This window comes from Crocuta crocuta, unplaced genomic scaffold (assembly GCF_008692635.1).
Source record: "Crocuta crocuta isolate KB4526 unplaced genomic scaffold, BGI_CrCroc_1.0 scaffold30, whole genome shotgun sequence".
NCBI classification, from domain to species: domain Eukaryota; kingdom Metazoa; phylum Chordata; class Mammalia; order Carnivora; family Hyaenidae; genus Crocuta; species Crocuta crocuta.
The window spans coordinates 9,069,525-9,092,642 of NW_027528345.1; the positions used below are offsets into that span (position 1 = coordinate 9,069,525).

At 38.4% G+C, this 23,118-nt stretch overlaps 2 protein-coding genes and 1 pseudogene across 2 annotated transcripts; 2 read left to right on the forward strand and 1 right to left on the reverse strand.

The window, feature by feature from the left end:
• Positions 1 to 936, forward strand: LOC144222862 (olfactory receptor 8S1-like). Its single transcript, XM_077753563.1, has one exon. The coding sequence runs from the start codon at positions 1 to 3 to the stop codon at positions 934 to 936; it is 936 nt and encodes a 311-aa protein (XP_077609689.1).
• A 4,074-nt stretch (positions 937 to 5,010) lies between these two features.
• Positions 5,011 to 5,958, forward strand: LOC144222863 (olfactory receptor 8S1-like). The gene has a single exon (XM_077753564.1). It carries the CDS (start codon positions 5,020 to 5,022, stop codon positions 5,956 to 5,958), a length of 939 nt encoding a protein of 312 aa, XP_077609690.1. The 5' UTR covers positions 5,011 to 5,019.
• Positions 5,959 to 15,031: 9,073 nt separating this feature from the next.
• On the reverse strand, positions 15,032 to 16,112 carry LOC144222962 (olfactory receptor 8S1-like; annotated as a pseudogene).
• Between the last annotated feature and the right edge of the window lie 7,006 nt (positions 16,113 to 23,118).

Genomic DNA, 23,118 nt, shown 5'->3' on the forward strand with positions numbered 1-23,118 from the left:
ATGGCCTCGGGGAACCACAGCACCATCACTGAATTCCTCCTCCTCGGCCTGTCCACCAACCCCCACGTCCAGGCTCTGCTCTTTGTGCTGTTCCTGAACATTTACCTTCTGACCATCCTGGGGAACCTGCTGTTGCTGGTGGTGATCAGGGCTGACTCTCACCTCCACACACCCATGTACTTTTTCCTCAGTCACCTCTCTTTCCTGGACCTTTGTTTATCTTCAGCTACTGTGCCCAGGATGCTGAAAGACCTCCTATCAGAGATAAAAACTATCTCAGTAAGGGGCTGCCTGGCTCAAGGCTTTTTTGTGTTTATCACTGCAGGGACTGAAGCCTTTCTGCTCTCGGTGATGGCCTATGACCGCTATGCTGCCATTTGCCACCCTCTGCTCTATGGACAGATGATGAGGAAACAGCTGTGTGTGCAACTTGTAATGGGCTCATGGGGGTTGGGTTTTTTGAATGCACTCATCAACATCCTCCTAGCTGCCAACTTGGACTTCTGTGAGAACTATACCATCAGCCACTACAGCTGTGAGGTGCCCTCTCTCTTTCCTCTGTCCTGCTCTGATGTTTCCACCAACCTCCTAGTGCTGCTCTGCTCCTCCCTGCTTCATGGACTTGGGACATTCTTCCCAATCATTTCATCCTATGCCCGCATTGTCTCCACCATCTTGAGCATCAGCTCTACCTCAGGCAAAAGCAAGTCCTTCTCCACCTGTTCCTCCCACCTCATGGCAGTGATCTTCTTCTATGGCTCAGGTTTTCTCCGCTATCTCATGCCAACCTCTGGATCCCCCCTCAAGCTGATCTTCTCTGTGCAGTATGGTGTGATCACCCCCATGCTGAATCCTCTCATCTACAGCCTGAAGAACAAGGAGGTGAAGGCAGCTGTGAGAAGGACACTGGGAAAGCATTTTCCATGTTCCAGGTGAAAGAGAAAAGCTGCTAGATAATTTTTTTTTAAATTAGAATAATATGATACTAACCATACATTGAGTGATTTGACTTTAATGAATACTTTCACGGTCTATACTATGTCAGATGTTATGAGATAGGTAAGCAGTGCATAAGAAATGAACACAAAAGTATTAGAAAGGTGTTAACTTTAGTCTAAATAGAAGGAAACAATGGGTTAAATAACTATCTCAATTCAGAAAATGTAGTCATGAAAGTGTTGATTCATTATTCTCAGTACTCACCAAATATTTATTTTGATCTTATTAGTAAAATATGTGTGTCTTAAATCATTATTAGCAATTGAGTTTAAGAAAAGGCAATGAAAGGCATACTTTACTCTTAAGTTAAGGTTCTGGATGGTTGAGTAAAAATAGAAATAGACTTCAGCTATGTGGCAGGAGAATAATGAACTTCAACTGAGTGGCCTTTGGAGATAGGCAAAGGAACTGAAGATGCTGAAGAAAGTGAGTTCATACATTGGGACAGACTCAAATAAACCCTCCAAACCCCTGTTCTTTCTGCTGTAATCTTTCCATGAAAACCTTAAATATGCACATTCATATATATAATACATATATATAATATATAATTTCTTAGATACATGTGTGAATGAATGGCCTAATCATAACAATAATTAAAAACAAAACACCTAAAAACACATATAGATTAACAAAGAAAGCAAGCATTCTTTTAAAAAAGGTGTTCTTGATTATTCCATATGTTCTTGAATTGTGTTTCCTTTGCTTATATATTTGATAAGCAACAGTGGGGGAGTGGGGGATATTATACTAAAACAGTCTAGTTTGACTGAAAACTTAACAGTTCATTGTAAACAAATAAATGGAATTTTTGATTTGTGTAACAGACAATTTGTACTGAAGACTATAACAGACTTTTACACAAATGCTTCCCTAATTACTCCCAAATGGGAGTATTCAAACCTTAACAGGGCCCTGTGTAGGATTCTAAATACATACATAAAGCAAATGGATTTGGATAGAGTTTAGACAAAGAACTGTGCATGTTAATTTTTTTAATCTTTTTCATGTTTTGATCAACAAATCACTTTTACACACCAAAGCTGACTGGACTTGATTTTGCCTAAGAAATTCCGAAGAGAAGATGCAGCCCAGGGGGTGTCATTTGAAAACTACTACTCTCTTTTGTCAAAGATTAGTTGGCTGTATACTTTTGGGTCCACTTCTCATGGCAATGAGAAACAATGAAATCTGGCCATGTGTAGCAACATGGATGGACCTTGAGGGTGTTATGCTGAGCGAAATAAGTCAGGCAGAGAAGGACAGATACCATATGTTTGCATGTATGGGAGGATTAGGAGGAACTTGGCGGAGGAACAAGGGGGAGAAGAGGGGGGAAATGGTGGGGGAAAGGGAGAGAAGCAAACCATGAGAGACTCTTGAATGCTGACAAAAACTGAGGACTGATGGATGTGGGGGGGAAGGGGGGATGGGCATGGAGGAGGGCACTTGTGGGGATGAGCACTGAGTGTTATGTGGAAACTAATTTGACAATAAATTTTAGGAAAAAAAAAAAAAAAGAAAGAAAAGTACTACTCTTTTCCTGTGTGGGGAGCCAGGCCAATACCCCTCTGGCCACTCTTCCTACTTTCAACTCCCACTAGACTCAGAAGAATTTCTATTAATGATTAAAGGTCATTGCATCACCTGCATGTTCCAAAGGCCACACCTAAGAGATCCCCACTCATCCTTATAAAATCAGGGTTGACAACACCTTTTTACTACTAACTGTGACTTCAGGTTATGGCCATAGAATTATAAAAGCTGTTGCCCTCACCATGCCATAACCTGCCAAGGGCAAGGAATTAAACCAACCAGTTGCCTAAACATGGCTGCTCTGTGGACTCATTAAACCCAAACTATGCTTTGTGTAACTGAGACGTGATGTTAGAAACAAGAAAAACTAACAGTGTGTGAGACTCTTTGAAAGAAGGAATTTTCCTTGGCTATATAAATTTATTGTTAGAATCCAGTAAAGCATTTAATCATCAATAGGATTTTATAAATTTTATCATGATACCGGACATACGTAGAAGCCACTTTCTCCAGGTCATCTTCCTTCTCACTAAATGAATCTAATTAAAGTCCTGCAGCCACGTTGGAGAGCAAATTACCTTATTGAACAGGATATACAGGTAATGTGTGTTTGCGGTATGGGAAGGATTTTGAGGCTGGGTTTATGACTAAGGAGTTAACAAGTAAAGAATCACAACTTTCCCTTGACTGAGCTCTGGACTTACTGGGAATGGTCAGGACAAGGAACTGGCTGGGCCACCCTAATAAGTCCTATGGGTGACCCAAAGTCAGACTTTAGAGTATATGGTCAAAGTCAGAAGTCATTGGTAAATACGGATGTTTATGCAAATAGAGAATTGTTGTAATCCAGACATAAAGTTTTAAGAAACACAGGGAGTGACATGAGTACATCTGGCCATGAAGGAGAAATTTTGGGTATGAAGAGTGAGGACAATGTCTCAGGATGAAAGCCACAAAGTTAATTGAAATATCTGTATGATAGAGGAATATAAAGAATGTGATGTTCCACTCCTGTTTTAAACAGGCCCCTGAATATGAACATAGAAAAGTTAGTGGCTAGAGCCTTCCTCCTGTGGGCAGAGAGTAGTAACAGTGGGCACTTCCAACAGAAGCTAGTCCTACAGAATGCACCCCCACCCCCCATTTTTTCTCCTATACGGCCTGGGAGAGAGGTCCAGAATGCTTGGTACTGGATAGAGTCCCTTCTCCCAGCTCCTACTCTGGACAGGATACCCATTCAAGTATTCCCTGGCATGAAATCTTTTCAAGCTTTCTTCTTGCTTACTTTTCTAGAGATTCCAGCCTGTTGCAAGATACGCATCCATCCTACTAATGTGGATGGACCCAGGGGTCTACATGGAGTCCCAAACACTTTCTCTCCCCCTTGTCATCATCTCTGTAGTCCTCCAGCTATGCCTATTGGCAATTACATGCCCTCTTTTCTGAGTGAAGGCACTACAGTAATTGCAAAGTAGAGACAGGCTCAACAGCAAAACAATTCTAAGCTTCTAATTTGCCTTCCAGTGGAGGTGATGAGCAGAGGGGGGAAGCTACTGGTGATGGCTTCAATGTGATTTCTTGCACTTCTCTTGATAAAGACATGTAAAGTAGTAACAATGACTGTAGCATCAGCAGCAACAACTTTGGCCTTTGATAGTGCTTCACCAATGTAAAAATATAGGTGACTTTTGCCTAGACTTAAAATCTCAAATAATAGGAAGGAGGAGGAGAAGTAGAAGCAGCAGCAGCAGTAAAAGTAGTAGAAGTAGTAGTAGTAGTAGTAGTAGTAGTGGCAGTAAGGAATAGATGCTTTTCAAGAGCTTTATAAATAATTTCATATTTAATCCTAAAAACCCTCTGTGGTACTGTTATTATCTTCTTTTCACATGCAAGGATAATGAGGTAAAGAACTTTATGTATCTTGTACATAAAGTCATAGCTAATTAGTGGTGGACCTAGGATTTGATCTTAGTTTGATCTCAGGAGCCCACATGTTTAGCCACTGCTCTATGAAGCTCTCTTATTCCCTAGGCATCAGCTTTTCAGAACTACCCCTATATTAACTACCCATGAACTGAGCTGATTTTTTGGTCTTGAGCCTTTGAGTGCATTTTTCAGGCAAACTATGTGTGTGTGAGAAACACATTAATCATAGACTTTCTCAAAAGTTTTGTCAAATTTGCTCAGTGTACTCTCATTATAGACCCTCACTAAATCACATTTGAGCTCCCGTTGCATTAATTACAGCATGCAGTTTTCATGTCCGTGTTCTTCAATAGGGAATACTAAGAACAAGAACCATACCTTAATCATCTTTTTGTTCTAAGTGGCTGACACAAAACCCAGGTTATAACAGAAAACAAAACTGCTTACTGGGCAATAGTGATATGAAGAGAATCAATGCAATTAGAATATTCCTTGGGGGATAATAGACCTTTGGTTCCTCTGGTGTTTTGTATTATTTCTAGGGAAAGGACTTTGTAAATGGACTTGGGGAACTATAGCGCCATCACGGAGTTTATCCTCCTCGGGCTGTCTGCCGACCCCCAAGTCCAGGCTCTGCTCTTTGTGCTCTTCCTGGGGATTTACCTGCTGACCATCATGGGGAACCTGATGCTGCTGTTGGTGATCAGGACTGATTTTCACCTGCACATACCCATGTACTTCTTCCTGAGTCACCTCTCCTTTGTTGATATCTGCTTCTCTTCGGTCACTGTGCCCAAGATGCTGGAGAACCTTCTGTCTCAAAAGAAAACAATATCAGTAGAGGGCTGCCTTGCTCAAGTCTTCTTTGTGTTTGTTGCTGCAGGAACTGAAGCCTGTCTGCTTTCTGTAATGGCCTATGACCGCTATGCCGCCATCTGCCACCCTCTACTCTATGGACAGATCATGAGTAAACAGATGTACATGCAACTTGTGTGGGGCTCATGGGGACTGGGATTTCTGGATGCACTCATCAATATCTTCCTAGCTGTGAAGATGGTCTTCTGCAAGGCCCAAGTCATCCCCCACTACAGCTGTGAAATGCCCTCTCTTCTCTCACTGTCCTGTTCCGATATCTCCAGCAACCTCATTGCCTTGCTCTGCTCCACTCTTCTACATGGGCTTGGAACCTTCCTTTTGGTCTTCTTATCCTATGCCCGTATTATTGCCACCATCCTGAGCATCAGCTCCACCTCAGGCAGAAGCAAGGCCTTCTCCACCTGCTCGTCCCACCTCATTGCAGTGACCCTTTACTATGGCTCAGGTTTGTTCCGCCATCTCATGCCAAATTCAGGTGCACCCCTTGAGCTGATCTTTTCTGTTCAGTATACTGTAGTCACTCCCATGCTGAATCCTCTCATCTACAGCCTAAAGAACAAGGAGGTGAAGGCAGCTCTAGCAAGAACTTTGGAAAGGTATTTGCAACATATCAGGTGCTGAAATGAAAACAGAGCATGGTGGAGAACTGGAACATATGNAATAAATAAATAAATAAATAAAGGAAAAATGGAGCAAAAAAAAAAAAGATGTACTCCTAACTACTTATAATGTCAGATGCCACAACCTAAATTAGAAGTGCGTAAGACAAGGGGTGCCTGGGTGACTCAGTCGGTTAAGCGTCTGACTTCAGCTCAGGTCATGACCTCATGGTTTGTAAATTCAAGCCCCACATCAGGCTCTGTGCTGACAGCTCAGATTCTGTGTCTCCCTGTTTCTCTCTGCCCCTCCCTTGCCCACACTCTGTCTCTCTTTCTTTCTCAAAAATAAAGATTAAAAATTTTTTAAAATAAAAATAAAATGGTTAATTCTATGGTACGTGGATTTTATCTCAAATAAAAATATTAACACCTTTATTCTCACAGATGTTATAGATATCCTGAGACAGAAGTTTATAATGAACAATCCTCAATTCTTATTCAGAAAATTCATTTGGAACAAGCACTTTATTTCAAATATTTCTTTTAGGAAAGAATGTAGCAATTTCAGAATAATTTTAAGTAATAATAGTCTTTATACACATTATTCTAAACTACTGTTTTCATTTTTTACAATTTAACTTCCATTTGCCCACAGTGTCCATAATCCTATATTCCATTATTTCCGTTTTTCAATGTAACACAAATAATTATTTAAAATAGTCCTATAAATTATTAAACATTTTCTAAAGCTATACATAACATATCTAACATATAATTCTGTACATATAGCTTTAGAAGAATGTATATATGTATATATCCATAATCCATACATATGGCAAAGATTGATAGATCTGAAACGAGAAACTATAGTTGAAGACCAGTAATAAACATGACAAGTAGACAGATAATGAGTAGCAATAGAGTTGAAAAAAATAACTAAATAAATTGTAGATAATGCAAGCCCAAGCTTCTCACTATCAGAGAAAGTACAAATAGCCAAGGAGGGAAGGCTATACATAACCCTGTGGTGCTGAATTGAGTCTGAGATCATCAGTATGAGATCATATTTATGTTAATATATGTATAGATGGATCCAGAAAAGATACACAGATACATGTGCATACCTCAGTTAGAATGCATATATTCATATCCTAGCTATATCCTCGGAAGGGCCTAGAGGCAGTGACTCCCCAATAGCAATGAGAACACACAGCACACAGATCTTGGTGGTTTTTTTTTTTCTTTCCTAGTTTTAACTTAAATTCCATCAGTTAACATATTTTGTAATATTAGTTCCAGGTGTAGAATTTAGAGCACCAAGTACTATATGTAAGTGTTGAATCAGATCTTGACTTTTAAATACCATTTTCTAACAAAAGGAACCAAGGCTCCTTGATTCTAGGGCTGGGACAAGAAGATGAATCAGGCACATTTTGTAGTTCCAAAAGTGAAGTCATGTTTTAAAAAATAAATGACCTTCTTCGCATTCTGTGTCTCCCTCTCTCTCTCTGCCCCTCTCCCACTTGTGCTCTGTCTCTCTCTTTCTCTCAAAAATAATAAACATTAAAATAATTTTTTCAATGATCACAGCCTGTCAAAATGACACAAGAGCCTATCTGAAAGAACTCTCAATACCCACATGTGAAACTATTTAAGCAACAAATAAATAGCAATACTATTGGACTATATTCCCCCAAAGAATAAAATACATATCCATGAATCTATTCCTCTGTAAATAAATGATTGAGTAAACAAATAACTTAGAGATAAGGGACAAATATTTACAGAATTCCAAATAATATATGTAAGTAGTCTTACATTTGGGAGGTAATGATGTAATTCTCTTCCTCTTTAGTGTTGTCTGAACTTAGTGACTCATTTCCAAATAACAAAGTACAGACAGGGAAAAATAATAACTTTACAATGGACAAGAGTCACAGATACCATTTTAATCAAGTAATCAAGCATAACATCATCAGTGATAAATCATGTTTTTATCATACATACACTCCCTGAAATGATGTGATGTAAAGGGTATTTCACCTTTGTGATTTTCTTCCCAAAGCCATTACCTCAGTCTAATCACAAGAAAACTATGGGCAAATCGAAACTGAGGGACATTCTATAAAATACCTAAACAGTACTCTCGAAAATTATCAAAGCCATGATAAACAAGGACAGCCTGAGAAACTCTCATAATTGAATAAGACTAAAGAGATGATGGCTAAGTGCACATAGTATCTTGGATTGTATCTGAAACAGTAAAGAATATTAGTGGAGAAAACAGGTGAAAACTGGATAAAGTTGGTAATTTAGGTCATAGTATTGTTCTCATATTAATTTCTTGAGAAATGTACCATGGTTATGTAAGATGTCAATATTAGGGAAAGCTGAATAGGAGCTGGGAAAGAAGGGCATACAAACTCTCTGCACTATCATTTTAACCTTTTCTTAATTTAAAATTATTTCCCCCAAAATTGGAAAAATGAATCAGTATTTTACCACTTAAAAAATAAAGAAGATAATTATGTTATAAATGTTGAAAAACTCCTTGATAAAATTTGACATTGATTCCTGATTTAGAAAATAAAACAAAACTCTCAGGAAACAAGCCATAGAATTCTTTGTAACAAACCTGCCACTAATATAATACTTTACTGTGAAACATTGAAATCTTTTCCCCTAAGAACAAGACTAGAATTATACTATTACTTGTTCCATTCAACATTGCACTGTCATTTATATTTAGTTCAATCAGGCAGGAAAAAAATCAAAGAGCATAAAAATGAAAAAAAAAAGATAAAACCGTTTTTAATCTGCAAGTGACATTAGTAAGTATGTAGAAAGTCCAAAGAAACTTACAAACAGAACTACTTAGCAATTTACCAAGGTCCAGGAATTCAAAGGCAATATGCAAAATGTATTTGAGGAGGGAAGTCTGCAAAAATGGTGGAGTAAATTCCTCCTAAAATTCTTTCTTCCATAAAGATAAAGAGGACAGGCAAAAATGGCCAGAATCAACTTTTTCAAAACTCTGGAAATTAACCAGTTTTGCAGCAATTCTTGAAACATTTAATGAAGAAACGTGGCTGAATCTTGGTAACAGCAGAGACCTTTGTGGTGCTTTCATTTATTGCCTTACTTCCATTCCACCCTCCCCAGCTCTGCAATAGATGTGAAAACAACATCCCTCAATCATGGTAAAAATCAGCAGACTAGTAACCTCTAGAGGGGGAGGAATGGAGTTCCTTTAAGGACCCGCACACAGACACAACCATTCCCAGAGAACAGTCATTATTTTACCTGTCTGGTGGTTCCCTGGAAGATGTCATTTACAAGGCTGTCACCATAGGCATATCACCCCACACCTGTTAATATGGCTGCTATCAAAAAGACAAGAAATAACATGGACGGAGCTGGAGGGCATTATGCTAGATGTACAATGTCGGAGAGAAAAAGAAAAATATTGTATGGGATCATTCGTTTGTGGAATCTAATCAACAAAAGCAAAAACCTTTTTCATAGAAACAGAGAATAGAATGGTGGTTGCCAGAGGGAAATGGGAGTTGTAGATCAAGGGTATTAAAACTTTGAGTTATAGGCAAATAAGTTCTGAGGACCTAATGTACAGCATGGTGACTATGGTGAGTAATGTGGAACTGTATGCATGAAAACACTTAAAGCAGATCTTAACATTCTGTACATACACACACACACGAGATGATGAATATGCTGATTAAGTTCATTTTGGTAGTCATATCACAATGTACACATATATCAAATCATCAGGTTATATACTTTAAATAAATCCAATTTTATTTGTTTCTTATACCTCAATGGAACAAGGGAAAAAAACAGAAACCAATAACTCTATTTGATTTACTATTGGAGTGATTTAATACTGTCTCATTTAAATTGAGCAGTATCAAGAATCTTAATGATGTTCATAAACTTTAGCAAGGGTTTAGGTTCTTGAAATAACCACAAATAGGGAAAACTTCATGCTAAAATTGCTTAATGAAGTATTGAACATTTCATTGGACCTATCCTAGATATAATTTGGAATAATTATTAGCATGAATAAAGAAATTGTCATCGTGGTAAAAGNGGCTGCTATCAAAAAGACAAGAAATAACATGGACGGAGCTGGAGGGCATTATGCTAGATGTACAATGTCGGAGAGAAAAAGAAAAATATTGTATGGGATCATTCGTTTGTGGAATCTAATCAACAAAAGCAAAAACCTTTTTCATAGAAACAGAGAATAGAATGGTGGTTGCCAGAGGGAAATGGGAGTTGTAGATCAAGGGTATTAAAACTTTGAGTTATAGGCAAATAAGTTCTGAGGACCTAATGTACAGCATGGTGACTATGGTGAGTAATGTGGAACTGTATGCATGAAAACACTTAAAGCAGATCTTAAGCATTCTGTACATACACACACACACATGAGATGATGAATATGCTGATTAAGTTCATTTTGGTAGTCATATCACAATGTACACATATATCAAATCATCAGGTTCTATACTTTAAATAAATCCAATTTTATTTGTTTCTTATACCTCAATGGAACAAGGGAAAAAAACAGAAACCAGTAACTCTATTTGATTTACTATTGGAGTGATTTAATACTGTCTCATTTAAATTGAGCAGTATCAAGAATCTTAATGATGTTCATAAACTTTAGCAAGGGTTTAGGTTCTTGAAATAACCACAAATAGGGAAAACTTCATGCTAAAATTGCTTAATGAAGTATTGAACATTTCATTGGACCTATCCTAGATATAATTTGGAATAATTATTAGCATGAATAAAGAAATTGTCATCGTGGTAAAAGCTGAAGACATGTTAATGACAGCAGGATTATTACATCAGATTTGACTTGTGTGCTTAACGGAACCGAATGATAATTGGATATGGGGCTTTATTTAATTAGAAGTCATGGAGCACCTGAGTGACCCAGTCAGTTAAGCGTCTGACTCTTGGTTTTGGCTCAGGTCCTAATCTCATGGTTGCTGAGTTCTACCCCCATTAGGCCTGCACTGATTCTCTCTCTCTCCCCTTCCCCTGCTTGCATGCTCTCTCTCCCTCTCTCAAAAATAAACTTTAAAAAAATAAAAGTAAAATAAGAAGTCATGAGAAAATGTTCATGATATAATCTTAGGTATAATTATAGTATGTTAATAAATGCATCTAAGAATCTATTACAAAAAGATTTTCTGTGGACAAATTTAGAAGGAAATAATTATAACTATTTCTGTGTTTCTAGCTTTATTTAGGTCATTGTTCTTTTAAAATAATTTATTATTCAAATCCATTTTATAAATTTAAAAGCTAATTAGTGTTATTCATATAATATTTAATAATCTTCAATTATAAAATCTTTTATAATAATAAAGTGCAACAAAATTTTTAAATGCTCTGGCATATCCATCACATATTTTTGTTCTTAATTTAAATTAATGGGAAAAATATAACTACCATATGGGAACAAGATTTGAGTAGGCACTGTTTTGTTTCATAAAACCATATAAAGTATGCATGAAAATGGCTTTTAAATAGCAAAAGGAAGGCAAGAATCCTCAAAAAGGAAATGAATCACAAATGAGTGTTGCATAGTTCATAAAACTTGTTAAAATATGCCAATAAAAGGAAGAGATAAATTGGCCAAATCACCCTAAAGAATCATAACTGGAAAATAGATTGAAAATAAAATAAAATGTTGCAAGAGGACTAAACACGTTTATCTTATATGAAATTCTCAAGTTTTACAATTAAAGATTTTAAGAAAATATTCCAAAAGAAGAATTGACCCTGGCAAAGATAATCAACCATGATTATGACTGATTTAAAAATAATCCATAATGATTATGGCTTTTAGCCAAATATCCTATAGAAAAAAAGCCAAAGGAGTTCTGCAGAAGGTAGTTTGAAGGCACTGGGTGGCTCAGAGACACCAAGAGTTAGGAGATGTGCAGAATGAAAGGAAGAAGAGGAAAGCAGCTCCATACGTGACCTGAACTACAGGCATCCCAGAACTCATCCAGGATCTTCATAAATGACAGAAAGTACCATGGACCTTCTGCAGGACCATATTTCTATGTTTCGTGCCATTATTTTGTGCATAAGAAAGCTAAGGGCAAACATGTCAGTTGAATAGAGGATGCGTCCTATACTCTGCATGCTGAGGTAATCCTGAAGAAAGTAATTGATTGGCCACTGAGAAACACTGATATCAAGAATGATTCAACTCCAACAATCACACTACTGGGTATTTACCCAAAGAATATAAAAACACTAATTCGAAATATATGCACCCTATGTTTATTGCAGCATTATTTACAATGGCCCAATTATGGAAGCAGTCCCAGTGCCTAGATGTGGTATATATATATACAATGGCATATTATTCTGCCATAAAAAAGAATTAAATCTTGCCATTTGCAACAACATGGGTGGAGCTAGAGAATATAATGTTCAGTGAAATAAGTCAGAGAAAGACAAATATCACATAATTCGCTCATATGTGGGATTTAAGAAACAAAACAAATGAACAAAGGAAAAAGAGAGAGACAAACCAAAAAACAGACTCTTAACTATAGAGAACAAACAGATGGTTACCAAAGGGGAAGTGGGGGGCATGGATGAAATAGATGAAAGGGGTTAAGAGAGTACTTATCATGATGAGCACTGGTTAATATATGCAACTGTTGAATCACTATATTGTATACCTGAAACTAATATAACACTGTGTATTAACTACACTAGAATTAAAATAAAATTTAAGAAAACATATAGTATTTGCTTCTGTGTAGTACAGTGCAGTAGGGTAATTAGTTCATTAGGTAAATTTGCTAATCATGTTTCAATTTTCTATATCATTACTAATTTTTTCTATTCTGTCAGTTAAGTTTTTTAACATTTTATTTCTTCCCTTCTGTGGATGATTTGTTATCAACCATTCTTCTCCCATCATTTGTTTAGAAGTTTTACAGTCTTTTCCTTTAATTCTGGTGGCCACCCTAGAAATTACAGTTTGTTGACTTATCAAAACCTAATATTAATTGATAATTTTACTTTCATTTTGTCAATTAAACTATCTTAGATACTTTTAACTCAATACCTCCCAAAGTAAATGTTATTTTTTCCACTAATTTTAATTACATTCAGGTACAAATATATAGAGCCCTATCAGATATTATTGTTTTATTGTCAATATTCTTTTAGATTTACCCACATGTGTACATCTTTTATCTTCATTCCTTTCTGCATTTTGAAAATTACATCTGTGATTTTAACCTTTCTGCCTACAAACACTTTTAAAATTTTCCTTTAATGAAGTTCCGCCGGTGGCAGATGTTCTTATTTTTTGTTTGAAATGCCTTTAAATCTGCCTTGCATAGCACAGCTATTTTTTGACTATAAGATTTTAGGATGATAATTATTTTCTTAGAGCACTTTGAAGATATTGTTCCACTGCCCTTCCATTTTTGCAGCAGGAAAAATTACCTGTTGCTCTTCTGAAGACAATATTACCATTGAAGGGAATAAGGATACTGACTAAAAATGCATGAGATTCCCAAAGTAGGCAAAATAGGAAAACAGCAATAAAGCAAAACTGTGGAAAGACCTGAAACAAGTCTTATAAGTAATTCTAAAATTAGACAAGTGCCTATTTTCAATTAATGTCTCACTTGCTTATTATATAATATTATTTTAAGTCAAATCTCCTTTAGAAGAAAGAATCTATGTGAATTTGGAGCAAACCCCAGTTCTGGAAGAGGTCTGTAGAGGGCAGTGCACAAGTGGGAACAGAGACAACATGAGATGGGATGGGTATAAAAAGGGAAGAAAAGTCCACTAAATGAAGACTGTTCTTTGAAGTTCCTTAGAAATTTCTGAGGATTCCAGATATTGGGGAAGAAGCCCGGGCCCCCAGAGCATATCTTGCATCAGCATAGAGTAAGAGGATCCCTACTTCCCCTTAAACTCCCATGTTCACTGGTGTAGTGAATCCCTCAGGCCACCTGAGGGCGCCAGTACCTGTCTGGACCTGAGTTTTCCAGTTACTGTTTTCCCAGCGGCAGTTCTCCTTCCCTTGTTCTTCTGACACATACGAAAGCCTTCTTTAAATTCTCCTTATTCCCATCTTCCCTTCCATCCTCTCTTCTCAATCCTGGTTTTATGCATACTAGTTTCTGTTTCTTGCTTGAGAAGGATCACGTTTACAAGTTTATCTATTACACCAATTTGTTTTCATTTGATGCTCAGCCTCATATCTGTCCTATGTACTTGGCTTTGTATTACTTTGCCTAGATGCCTGCAGAGCCATTTCCCAGATTTCCAGGCTGGTGGCTTCTGATTAGGCTCAGCCAACGGGAAGTGTAAATGGAAACTAAAAGAAGCAGAAGCAGCCAATCTGATTCTGGGGCAGCAAGGCAGTATACCTTCAGCAGCCCCAGCATTTTGCTGATGACCTGCTACCTGGCCCCAGCACCTCAGCATCTCAACAATGGTGCCCCAGTGACACAGCAGGGCTGATGGCCACCTCAGAAAGACTGTATTCTCTCCGTGTTGCCACCAAGTGAAGGTGTTGGGAGATGTACAGAGTATGGAAAATGTCTGCATCTGACTTCACCCTAATTGGGTGTTTCTCTCCCAGTCATTCTAGGAGCCTCTCCAGTCCACACTCATCCCCAAACAGACTCCCAACTCCTGAGTTTGTGTCACTATCAGAGGCACTGGTTCTTTTCTTTTCAGCAAAGTTTGCTCCTAAATCTCAAACCACTGTGGATTCAAGTACGAATTCAGGTCACAGACATTTTTATCAGTAGTAATCTACTGGGAATGTTTCATAGATGAAGAAAGAAAAAGCCTGTAACCAATTTTCTTGATTGAAATAATGATCTGATCCATTGTACTGTCCATAAACAAATTAAATGTGAGCTAAAGTAAGCAAATTACTCTTGGCCTTTTCTTAAGCCTCCTAAAGAAAAGAGGCTTGTACAGCATATTTTGTTATGGCTGACATTAGGAAAGAAAATTTTTCTTAATTTTTATTATTATCTAGATGGGTTTATTATTAAACCCATCTAGATGCAATTCTGCCCTGTTTCCCAGTCATCTTCTGACTCTTCTCTCTGCTCTCTGAGCTATTACAAATCTTTTTGCAACATTCTTTTCAGAGTTGCTTTTACTTCCTTGTTCTTTAGGCTATAGAGAAAGGGATTCACTAGGGGAGTGACCACACTGTACTGCATAGAGAAAACCGCCTCCACTGGGTAACCAGAGGTTAGCACAAGACAGCACAGAAAACCTGAACCATAAGAGATCACTAAGGTGAGGTCGGAGGAGCCGGTGGAGAAGGCCTTGCTTCTGCCTGAGGTGGGGCTGATGCGCAGGGTGGTGGCAATAATGCAGGCGTAAGAGAAGAGGATCAGGAGGATAGTCCAAAGGGCATGAACGATGGCAGAGCGTACCAGGACTGCAAAGTTGACAGAGAAATCAGAGCAGGGCAGAGGGAACAGAGAAGGCAGCTCACAGCTGAAGTAAGGCATTGCATGAACATCACCGAAGTCCAAACTCCAAGCCATGAGCATACCAGATCTCAGTCTCTGTGAGAGCCATACCAGACCCTCACACAGCTGTTACTCATCAGCTGGCCAGAGAACAGTGGGTGGCAGATGGCAGGCAGCCTACTGGTCACAGGCAGCCTACCGGTCACAGGTCATCACTAAGAGCAGAAAGGCTTTGATCCCTGAGTGCAACACATGCGCGCGCACACACACACACACACACACACACACACACACACACACACACACCCCTGAGTCAGCTCTGCTGAGATTGGTTTCCTCTGAAACAGGAGATTCTCCAGCGTTTGGGGCATGGTGACAAAGGAGTTGCAAAGACCTAGGAAAGAGAAGTGACTGAGAAAGAAGTACATGGCGGCAGGGAGGTGAGGATCAGCAGGAACATCACCAGGGTCCCCGTGTAGGTCAGAAGGTAAATTGCCAAGAATATCACAAAGAGCAGCACCTGGGTATGGGGTTCAGCAGACAGTCCCAAGAGGTTAGGCTCAGTGGTGGTGTGCGGTTTCCTATAGCCATGATAGAAGATATTCCCATGGAATAAACATAGAAGCATGATGTATTCACCTGCTCTTTGTGCCATCTCTTCTTCAGAGTTTTCATCTCATGCTCTGTATATGTCTCTCTCTCTCCTCAGCCTGCTTATCTTTTTCAGAGATATCTTATCTACTTGCCCTCCCCTCCCTAGAAACTTCCCCTCATCCAGTGCCTCGTGAATAACTTCTGAGCCCTGAATCAGCACATCTCTGTGCTTTCTATATGTGACTCTTCTGACCCAATGGCTCTGGAGACATTCATATAATTTTTCTTACTAGCCCATCTCCCTTAATTGCCCTTTGTTTTGATGCTGCAAACATTATGGTGTATTTTACATAATCACTTTTCCAGAGAAGTGGTCTCTCCATTAGCCAGGTTTTCACTCTCCATTGTGATGGCTCAGTACAACTTAATTTTAAAATCCTGTATTTATTTTATTTCTACATATCACATGTCTCTGATATATTTGATTATTTGACTCAAGAGACCAGTTGAAATGTGCAATGTGTGTGGGGGGGGTGTGTGTGTGCACAAACATGCAAATGATTATGTGTGTGGAGGAACAGGAATAAGAAAGGAGATTAAGACTGCTAAAGCTATGCCAGAAGGGGGTTGGATAAAATGGGTGAAGGGGATAGGGAGATACAGAATTCAAGTTATGGAATGAACAAATCACAGGAATAAAAGGCCCAGCATAAGGAATATAGGCAATGATATTGCAACAGAAATGTATCAGGAGAAGGGCGAACATAGCATATGTTTGGTGAACATAGCATAATGTATAAACTTGTTGAATCATTATGTTGTACACCTGAAATTAATATAACATTGTGCATCACCTTTACTCAAATAAAAGTTTTAACACAGCAAATTCCAAATGCAGAGAAAAAAGTCTTTGCTACCAAAGAACACATATAAACTGTTTATTTTGACAAAACTTTACAAACTTACATATAAGAAAAAAAAGACTTCATCTGCTTATCCATCACTGTGGAATATGAATAAACTGGAGCCACCACCCTACATTGTGGTTACACCACACAAAACTAAGAGGTAACTTGAATTTGGGTTCTGAGAAGAATCTGGAGTATAGAAACCTGTCTAAATACTTACAAGTGTAAGAGAGGAAACTCTGGAAGAGCAGGAGCCAAGACATTCATGGGCCCCCCAAGAATAGAATCTGTTGTGGTGAAATCTGTTGGCAATACCATTGTCAGACCATGGCATCAGGTAAACTCCGGGGGAAGTGGGGTAGATTAAGAGTTCAGTGGACAGGTCATGATTGCTGTAAGGGGTTGCCAAGTAAGGCAGGAAGGCTTATGGAGGAGTAGAGTCTAAGTGTACAGTGATGGTCAGGTTTCGAGCTGGGTTTAAAAAAATTAGCAGAGGAATTTAGTCCTGGATGTTGGGAAATATGATTGGAGAATCAGGACACATAAGTGTATTCACCCAGCAGTTCGACAAAAGTTAAGGTTATTTGCCCGATGTACCATAAGTAGGAAGACTATGGAAAGTAAATCTATAAATATTTGAATAATTCAATTAATGAAAGAATTGGTGAAGTAATAGGTGAAAGAACAAACGGAGATGTAGGAGAATAGATGACTGAGTTGACAGGTAGGACAGATGAATGAATGAATAAATGAAAGAGTATATGACTAATTAAGTAGACAAACTGATAAATTATCAAACTGAGATGAATATGTGTGTAGATGAATATGTGTGTAGATGAATAGTTTTAAGCAAACCTCCAGGTGAGGACAGAAATGTGCTACTGGCTCACACCTGCTAGGGAAGAGAAAGGAATATTTAGGTGCCAGTGAGTATCGCAGAAGAGAAGTCTCCTGCCAGCCCTTCACAACCACCACCATCCAGCTCCTGTGGACCTTCTGACAACAGGTTGGAAGAAGCATGCTGCTTCCGCACCATGGTTGACCACAGGGAGCTGAAACCAAAGACAGGAAATGCGCAGAAAAGTAGGACTATTGTATCATTAATTCTCATAACCCAAGCAGGCATAGAAGGAAATAATCAAGATGAATGTAATGCAAGAGGTAGAAATTAAGGTGAAGATTGACAAGTAAGTAGCATTTGGGTCAGGATTTGAAGGCCAAAATTTTAGCCAAGTATCAGCTGAAGTCAAGGCAGGGAGAAGATGAGTAATGAGGGCATCTGGAGAAGTCAGGTCAGACCAGCGTGTTGCCTGAAGTCTGCAGCCTGGAGGCATGCTAGAATCATCCAGGGAACTTTTAAACTATCCAGCACTGTTACCCAAACAAGACCAAGTGAAACATGATTCTGCACATGGAGGTGTTACTACAAAGATTGGTTAATCCTTAAATGTTGAGCACAGAAGTTTTACTTTATTCAGGAGGAACACTGGAAACAGCACTAGACAATAATAGAATAAGCTCTGGACATAGAGCCAGGTGGAGTTGATATAAATTCTGGCTGTTCAAATTGGAGACCTGAACAAGATTTATCAATCTGAGCCTTAGGGGTTTTTTTAAGGTTAAATATAAAGGCTCAGCAGTGTGGGGGGGGGGGATTTTTTTTTTACCATCATTGACAGTGTTACATTCATTTCAGGTGTACAAGATTGTGACCCAACAAGTTTATACATTATGCGATGTTCACCACAAGTGTAGTTACTACCATGTGTCCCGAATCATCACTATTGCAATATCATTGACTATATTCCTTATGCTGTGCCTTTTATTCCCATGACTGATTCACTCCATGACTGGAATGCTGTATCTCCCGCTCCCCTTCACCCATTTTGCCCACTCCCCTACCCCCTACCCTCTGACAGCCATCATGTGTTCTCCGTGTTTAGAGGTCTGATACTGTCTCGTTTGGGCTAGATGTTTGCCCCAGTTTTTCCATATTTAACTTTCAGTATAAACCTGAATATTATCCCATTTTTGTTCCTGAACACTAGTCTGAGTAAACTCCAGCATATCCAAAGAATGTTCAAGAAGCCGTAAGTTAGAGATCCAGTATTTGAAAACCTCTTTCCCATGCTAATGCCTGCACAACGAATCAGCGAGGCAAATGGAAGTTCACATTGTGAGATTCCATGATCTGCGAACCCTGGCCCCCAGCACAGATCCTCTGACTAGAGACAAGGAAGAAAGAGGATTTGTTTAAACCTTGCAATGAAAGACAATCATTGATTTCAAATTCTGCTCTCTTATCTTGCAAGAGGATATACTGCTACTTCAATATACGTTGAAGTCAAATGCCTACTTCTTTTTTAATTTTTTGTTTATTTAATTTTTTTTTACAAATAGTTTATTGTCAAATTAGTTTCCACATAACACCCAGTGCTCATCCCCACAATTGCCCTCCTCCATACCNAAATGCCTACTTCTAAACTCAGTAGAAAGAGAAGGGTAATTTGGGAGCTTATACTGACAAAATAGATGAAAAAAAGGGGAGTCCAAATGAGATCCTCTTACTAAGGTGTGTAAACTTACCAATTAACTTGGGTAGCTGTGCTTTAGCACTTGTCACACAGATCACTTGGTATCTTATATGTTTGTCAGATATCATCTTAAAGAGAACTGGAACAAGAAATGGCACTTTATGGATCATTTTAAGAATAATACAAAATAATCATCAGCCTCCACCCTCTGATTTATATCTTAATCTATACCACTGTGAATTCATTCCACTTAAATTAATATGTGCCAAAATTCAATCAATTCTGATGACAAAGTGCATTTAATGATATTATAAATTATTACCTTCTTTAGATCCAATAATCTTATATAATTTCCATGGAAATAGGTGACTGAGGACATTCCAAGGAGAAATGTCATACAATTTATCTATTCTATATGCAATCAGACAGAGAATGTTAGTTAATTGCATAAATGAATGGATAGGTAGATTAATAAAAGCTAGGGCTAGTGCTAAAAGACAGAAATAGTCTGGGCAATTAATATGAGGAAATTAAGTCAGTCAGAAGATAAAGATTCTGGTCCCAGGAACAAACACATGAGTGGAGGGAAGGGCCACAATGATTACAAGCTGTGTGCATGGAAAACAAACTCCATATAACTCAATATTGTCCTTAGGCACCTCCCTAATATGTGCTCTTCCCCTTCTTTCTTACCACCAATAATTCTGTTGACCAGAGGTGATGGTATGGATAATAAGAGTAGAAAAATAAATTATTTTTAGCTCCTGGATTTAGGGTCTAGAAAAGGAAGAGGACCCTTCTAGCCACTAAATCTCACTATCAACACCTCCTCCTGCTGGGAAGCTCTTAACTCTTGGTCTTAACTTCCCAGGTCAAGCATATTTTATAGTCAGTTTATACTCAACACTTCTACGAGAGCATAAAGAGGGTTTATTTAGGAGATTCTAAGAACAACTAGAAATAAAAGCCTCACAGTATATAAAAAATCATTATGCCCTAAGCGTCCAGAACTCAGATTCTTGCACAAGGAAAAGATGATTTGAGAACTTAAAGTAAAAGGAGTTCCCTAGAAGAGCCAGGCATTAAAAAAAAACACTAGATAAGAAGAAGGAATTCAGACCTAGGTGGGTCTGAACCCATGGGGAACCTTTAGAGAAACCATGGAGGTCTAACTTTTTCTGGCATTAAGTGGTCTTTTGGTTTTGGTCTTACCTGGGCATAAAAAGTCATCTTTGGTCTGGGGATCTCTAAGCACGGGAAAGCCATTTTTTTATAGCTAAACTACAGGAAGCACAGACATTAGTTTGATCTACTGGCAAGTCACAATGGGGGAAGGAAAGTAGACCACTGCAGAGAGAGAAGCTTAAGGACCCTTATAATCTAAAATCTGCCACTCACTAAATACAGTGGAGACATCCAGATTCTGCAAGGAACACAAGAGACACTTCTCTCATGCCATGCCAGACTCGATCACAGAGGCTTCTCTTCGTTTAACTGCCTTTGTGATTTTATGTACTGGACAAAGAATATCCGTGAAGCAGGTGAGGTTCAGATATAATCTAGCAGAAGAAAAGCCAGTGATTTGGTTTATGGAGCTCAGAAGAGAGTGTTGTTCCCTGAGATCATATCCTCAAACCAAACTTGAAACTCATTAACTGGGTTGATAAGAACTGAGGTTGATAAGAGTCTTAGGGCATTCTCACAGATAGACTTTGCAACTTTAGGATTAACGCTCTATCTATACACCCTACGGCCTGATGGACTTTAAAGTAGGCAGGATGGATAGTATTTCCCTGTTGTCCATGTAGCAGGGATTCTCCATTTGGAAATGATCTAGGGAGATGTATAGTGACATAGAGTTCACCAATTTATTGCCCATATTGACATGCACTGTGTCTTTAAGCATATTTGGTCTGAACACTGTTGATAAAATGAGTTTAAAGAATTAGAAACCGTTATGTTTTACTCTATCCAGCCTGAATCTGACTCATTTGTGAACCCTCAAAAGCAAAAGTGTTGCAAAAGCAGTTGCAGAGCTCAATGCAATTGACAATGGCAGGTTCTAGCTTCAGGTTACCTGACCTGCTGAAGGAAGGCAGCTTCATCTTAGGAAACAAATTGCTTAATCAAAATGAGCATCAGCTCCAGCAGTGTGAAATCTTTGTTTTAAAGATTATTCCAAAAACAGAGATAGCATTGTTTACCTCTATTGTGACAGGGAGAATTGTTGTATTTTATCTGATGACACTCGATTGTTGAGACATATAAAAGACCGGGGTCAGTGATTTTGGTCACTTAATAGAGCACTTAAGTCAAAAATATTCAGTCACTTCCAGCACTATATTGAATAGAAGTGGTGAAACGAAGTGGTGAAAAGAAGCGGTGAAAATGAAATATGTCCTTGTATTTTAGAGTAAAAGTTTCAGTCTTTCAATAAATCTGATGTTGTTAGCTGTGCTCTTCATATAGGAACTTTATTATGTTGATGTAGTTGCCATGTATTCCTAGGTTGTTGAGTGTTTAGAGTTTTTTTTTTTTAATCATGAAAGGATGTTGATTCTTGTTAAATGCTCTTATTGCATTAATTGAAACAATCATGCCACCCCACCCCACCTCCATCATTCTAGGATGTGTCGAATTACATTGATTGATTTCTGTATTTGAATGAACCCTGCCTTCCTGGGATAAGTCTCTCTTGGTCATGCTGTAGAGTTCTCTTGATAAACTGCTGGATTTGACATATTTTCTAGTATTTTGTTAAGTATGTTTCCACACATTTGTAAGGAATGTTGCTCTGTAAGTTTCCTTTCTTTTGATATCTGTCTAGATTTGATATCAGGGTGATGCTGGCCTCATAGAATGAGTAGGAAGTATTCCATCCTCTTATATTTTTGAAGTGTTTGAGAATGGTTGCTGTTAATTCTTTAAACATTTGGTAGAATTTACCAGAGAATCCATCTGGTCCTGGGATTTTTTTTAGTTGAGACATTTTGTTTGATTTTCTGTTTATTTTTGGGTTAAGTTTTGGTAGTTTGTGTGCTATCCAGAAAATTCCTCACTTTATATAATCTATCTAATTTGTTGGCATTCAGTTGTTCATAGTTCTTACAATTTTTTAAATTTCTGTAACATGATGGGACGCCCGGGTGGCTTAGNTAGTTGAGACATTTTGTTTGATTTTCTGTTTCTTTTTGGGTTAAGTTTTGGTAGTTTGTGTGCTACCCAGAAAATTCCTCACTTTATATAATCTATCTAATTTGTTGGCATTCAGTTGTTCATAGTTCTTACAATTTTTTAAATTTCTGTAACATGATGGGCCCCCCGGGTGGCTTAGTCGGTTAAGTGTCCGACTTTCGCTTAGGTCATGATCTCGCGGTTCGTGGGTTCGAGCCCCGCGTCGGGCTCTGTGCTGACTGCCAGCTCAGAGCCTGGAGCCTGTTTCAGTCTGTGACTCCCTCTCTCTCTNCGTTGGTGACAATCTAGAGAAATTTGAGCCCCTTCACTCTGTTAATGGGAGAGCAAAATGGTGCAACTACTATAGCTAACAGTATGGAGAGTCATAAAAATAGAGCTATAATACTGCCCAGCAATCACACATTTGGATATTTATCCAAGAGTGTTGATA

Excerpts from the sequence above, each read along its gene's own strand:
- LOC144222863 (XM_077753564.1), top strand. The coding sequence starts at position 5,020 with ATGGACTTGGGGAACTATAGCGCCATCACGGAGTTTATCCTCCTCGGG.
- LOC144222862 (XM_077753563.1), top strand. The coding sequence starts at position 1 with ATGGCCTCGGGGAACCACAGCACCATCACTGAATTCCTCCTCCTCGGC.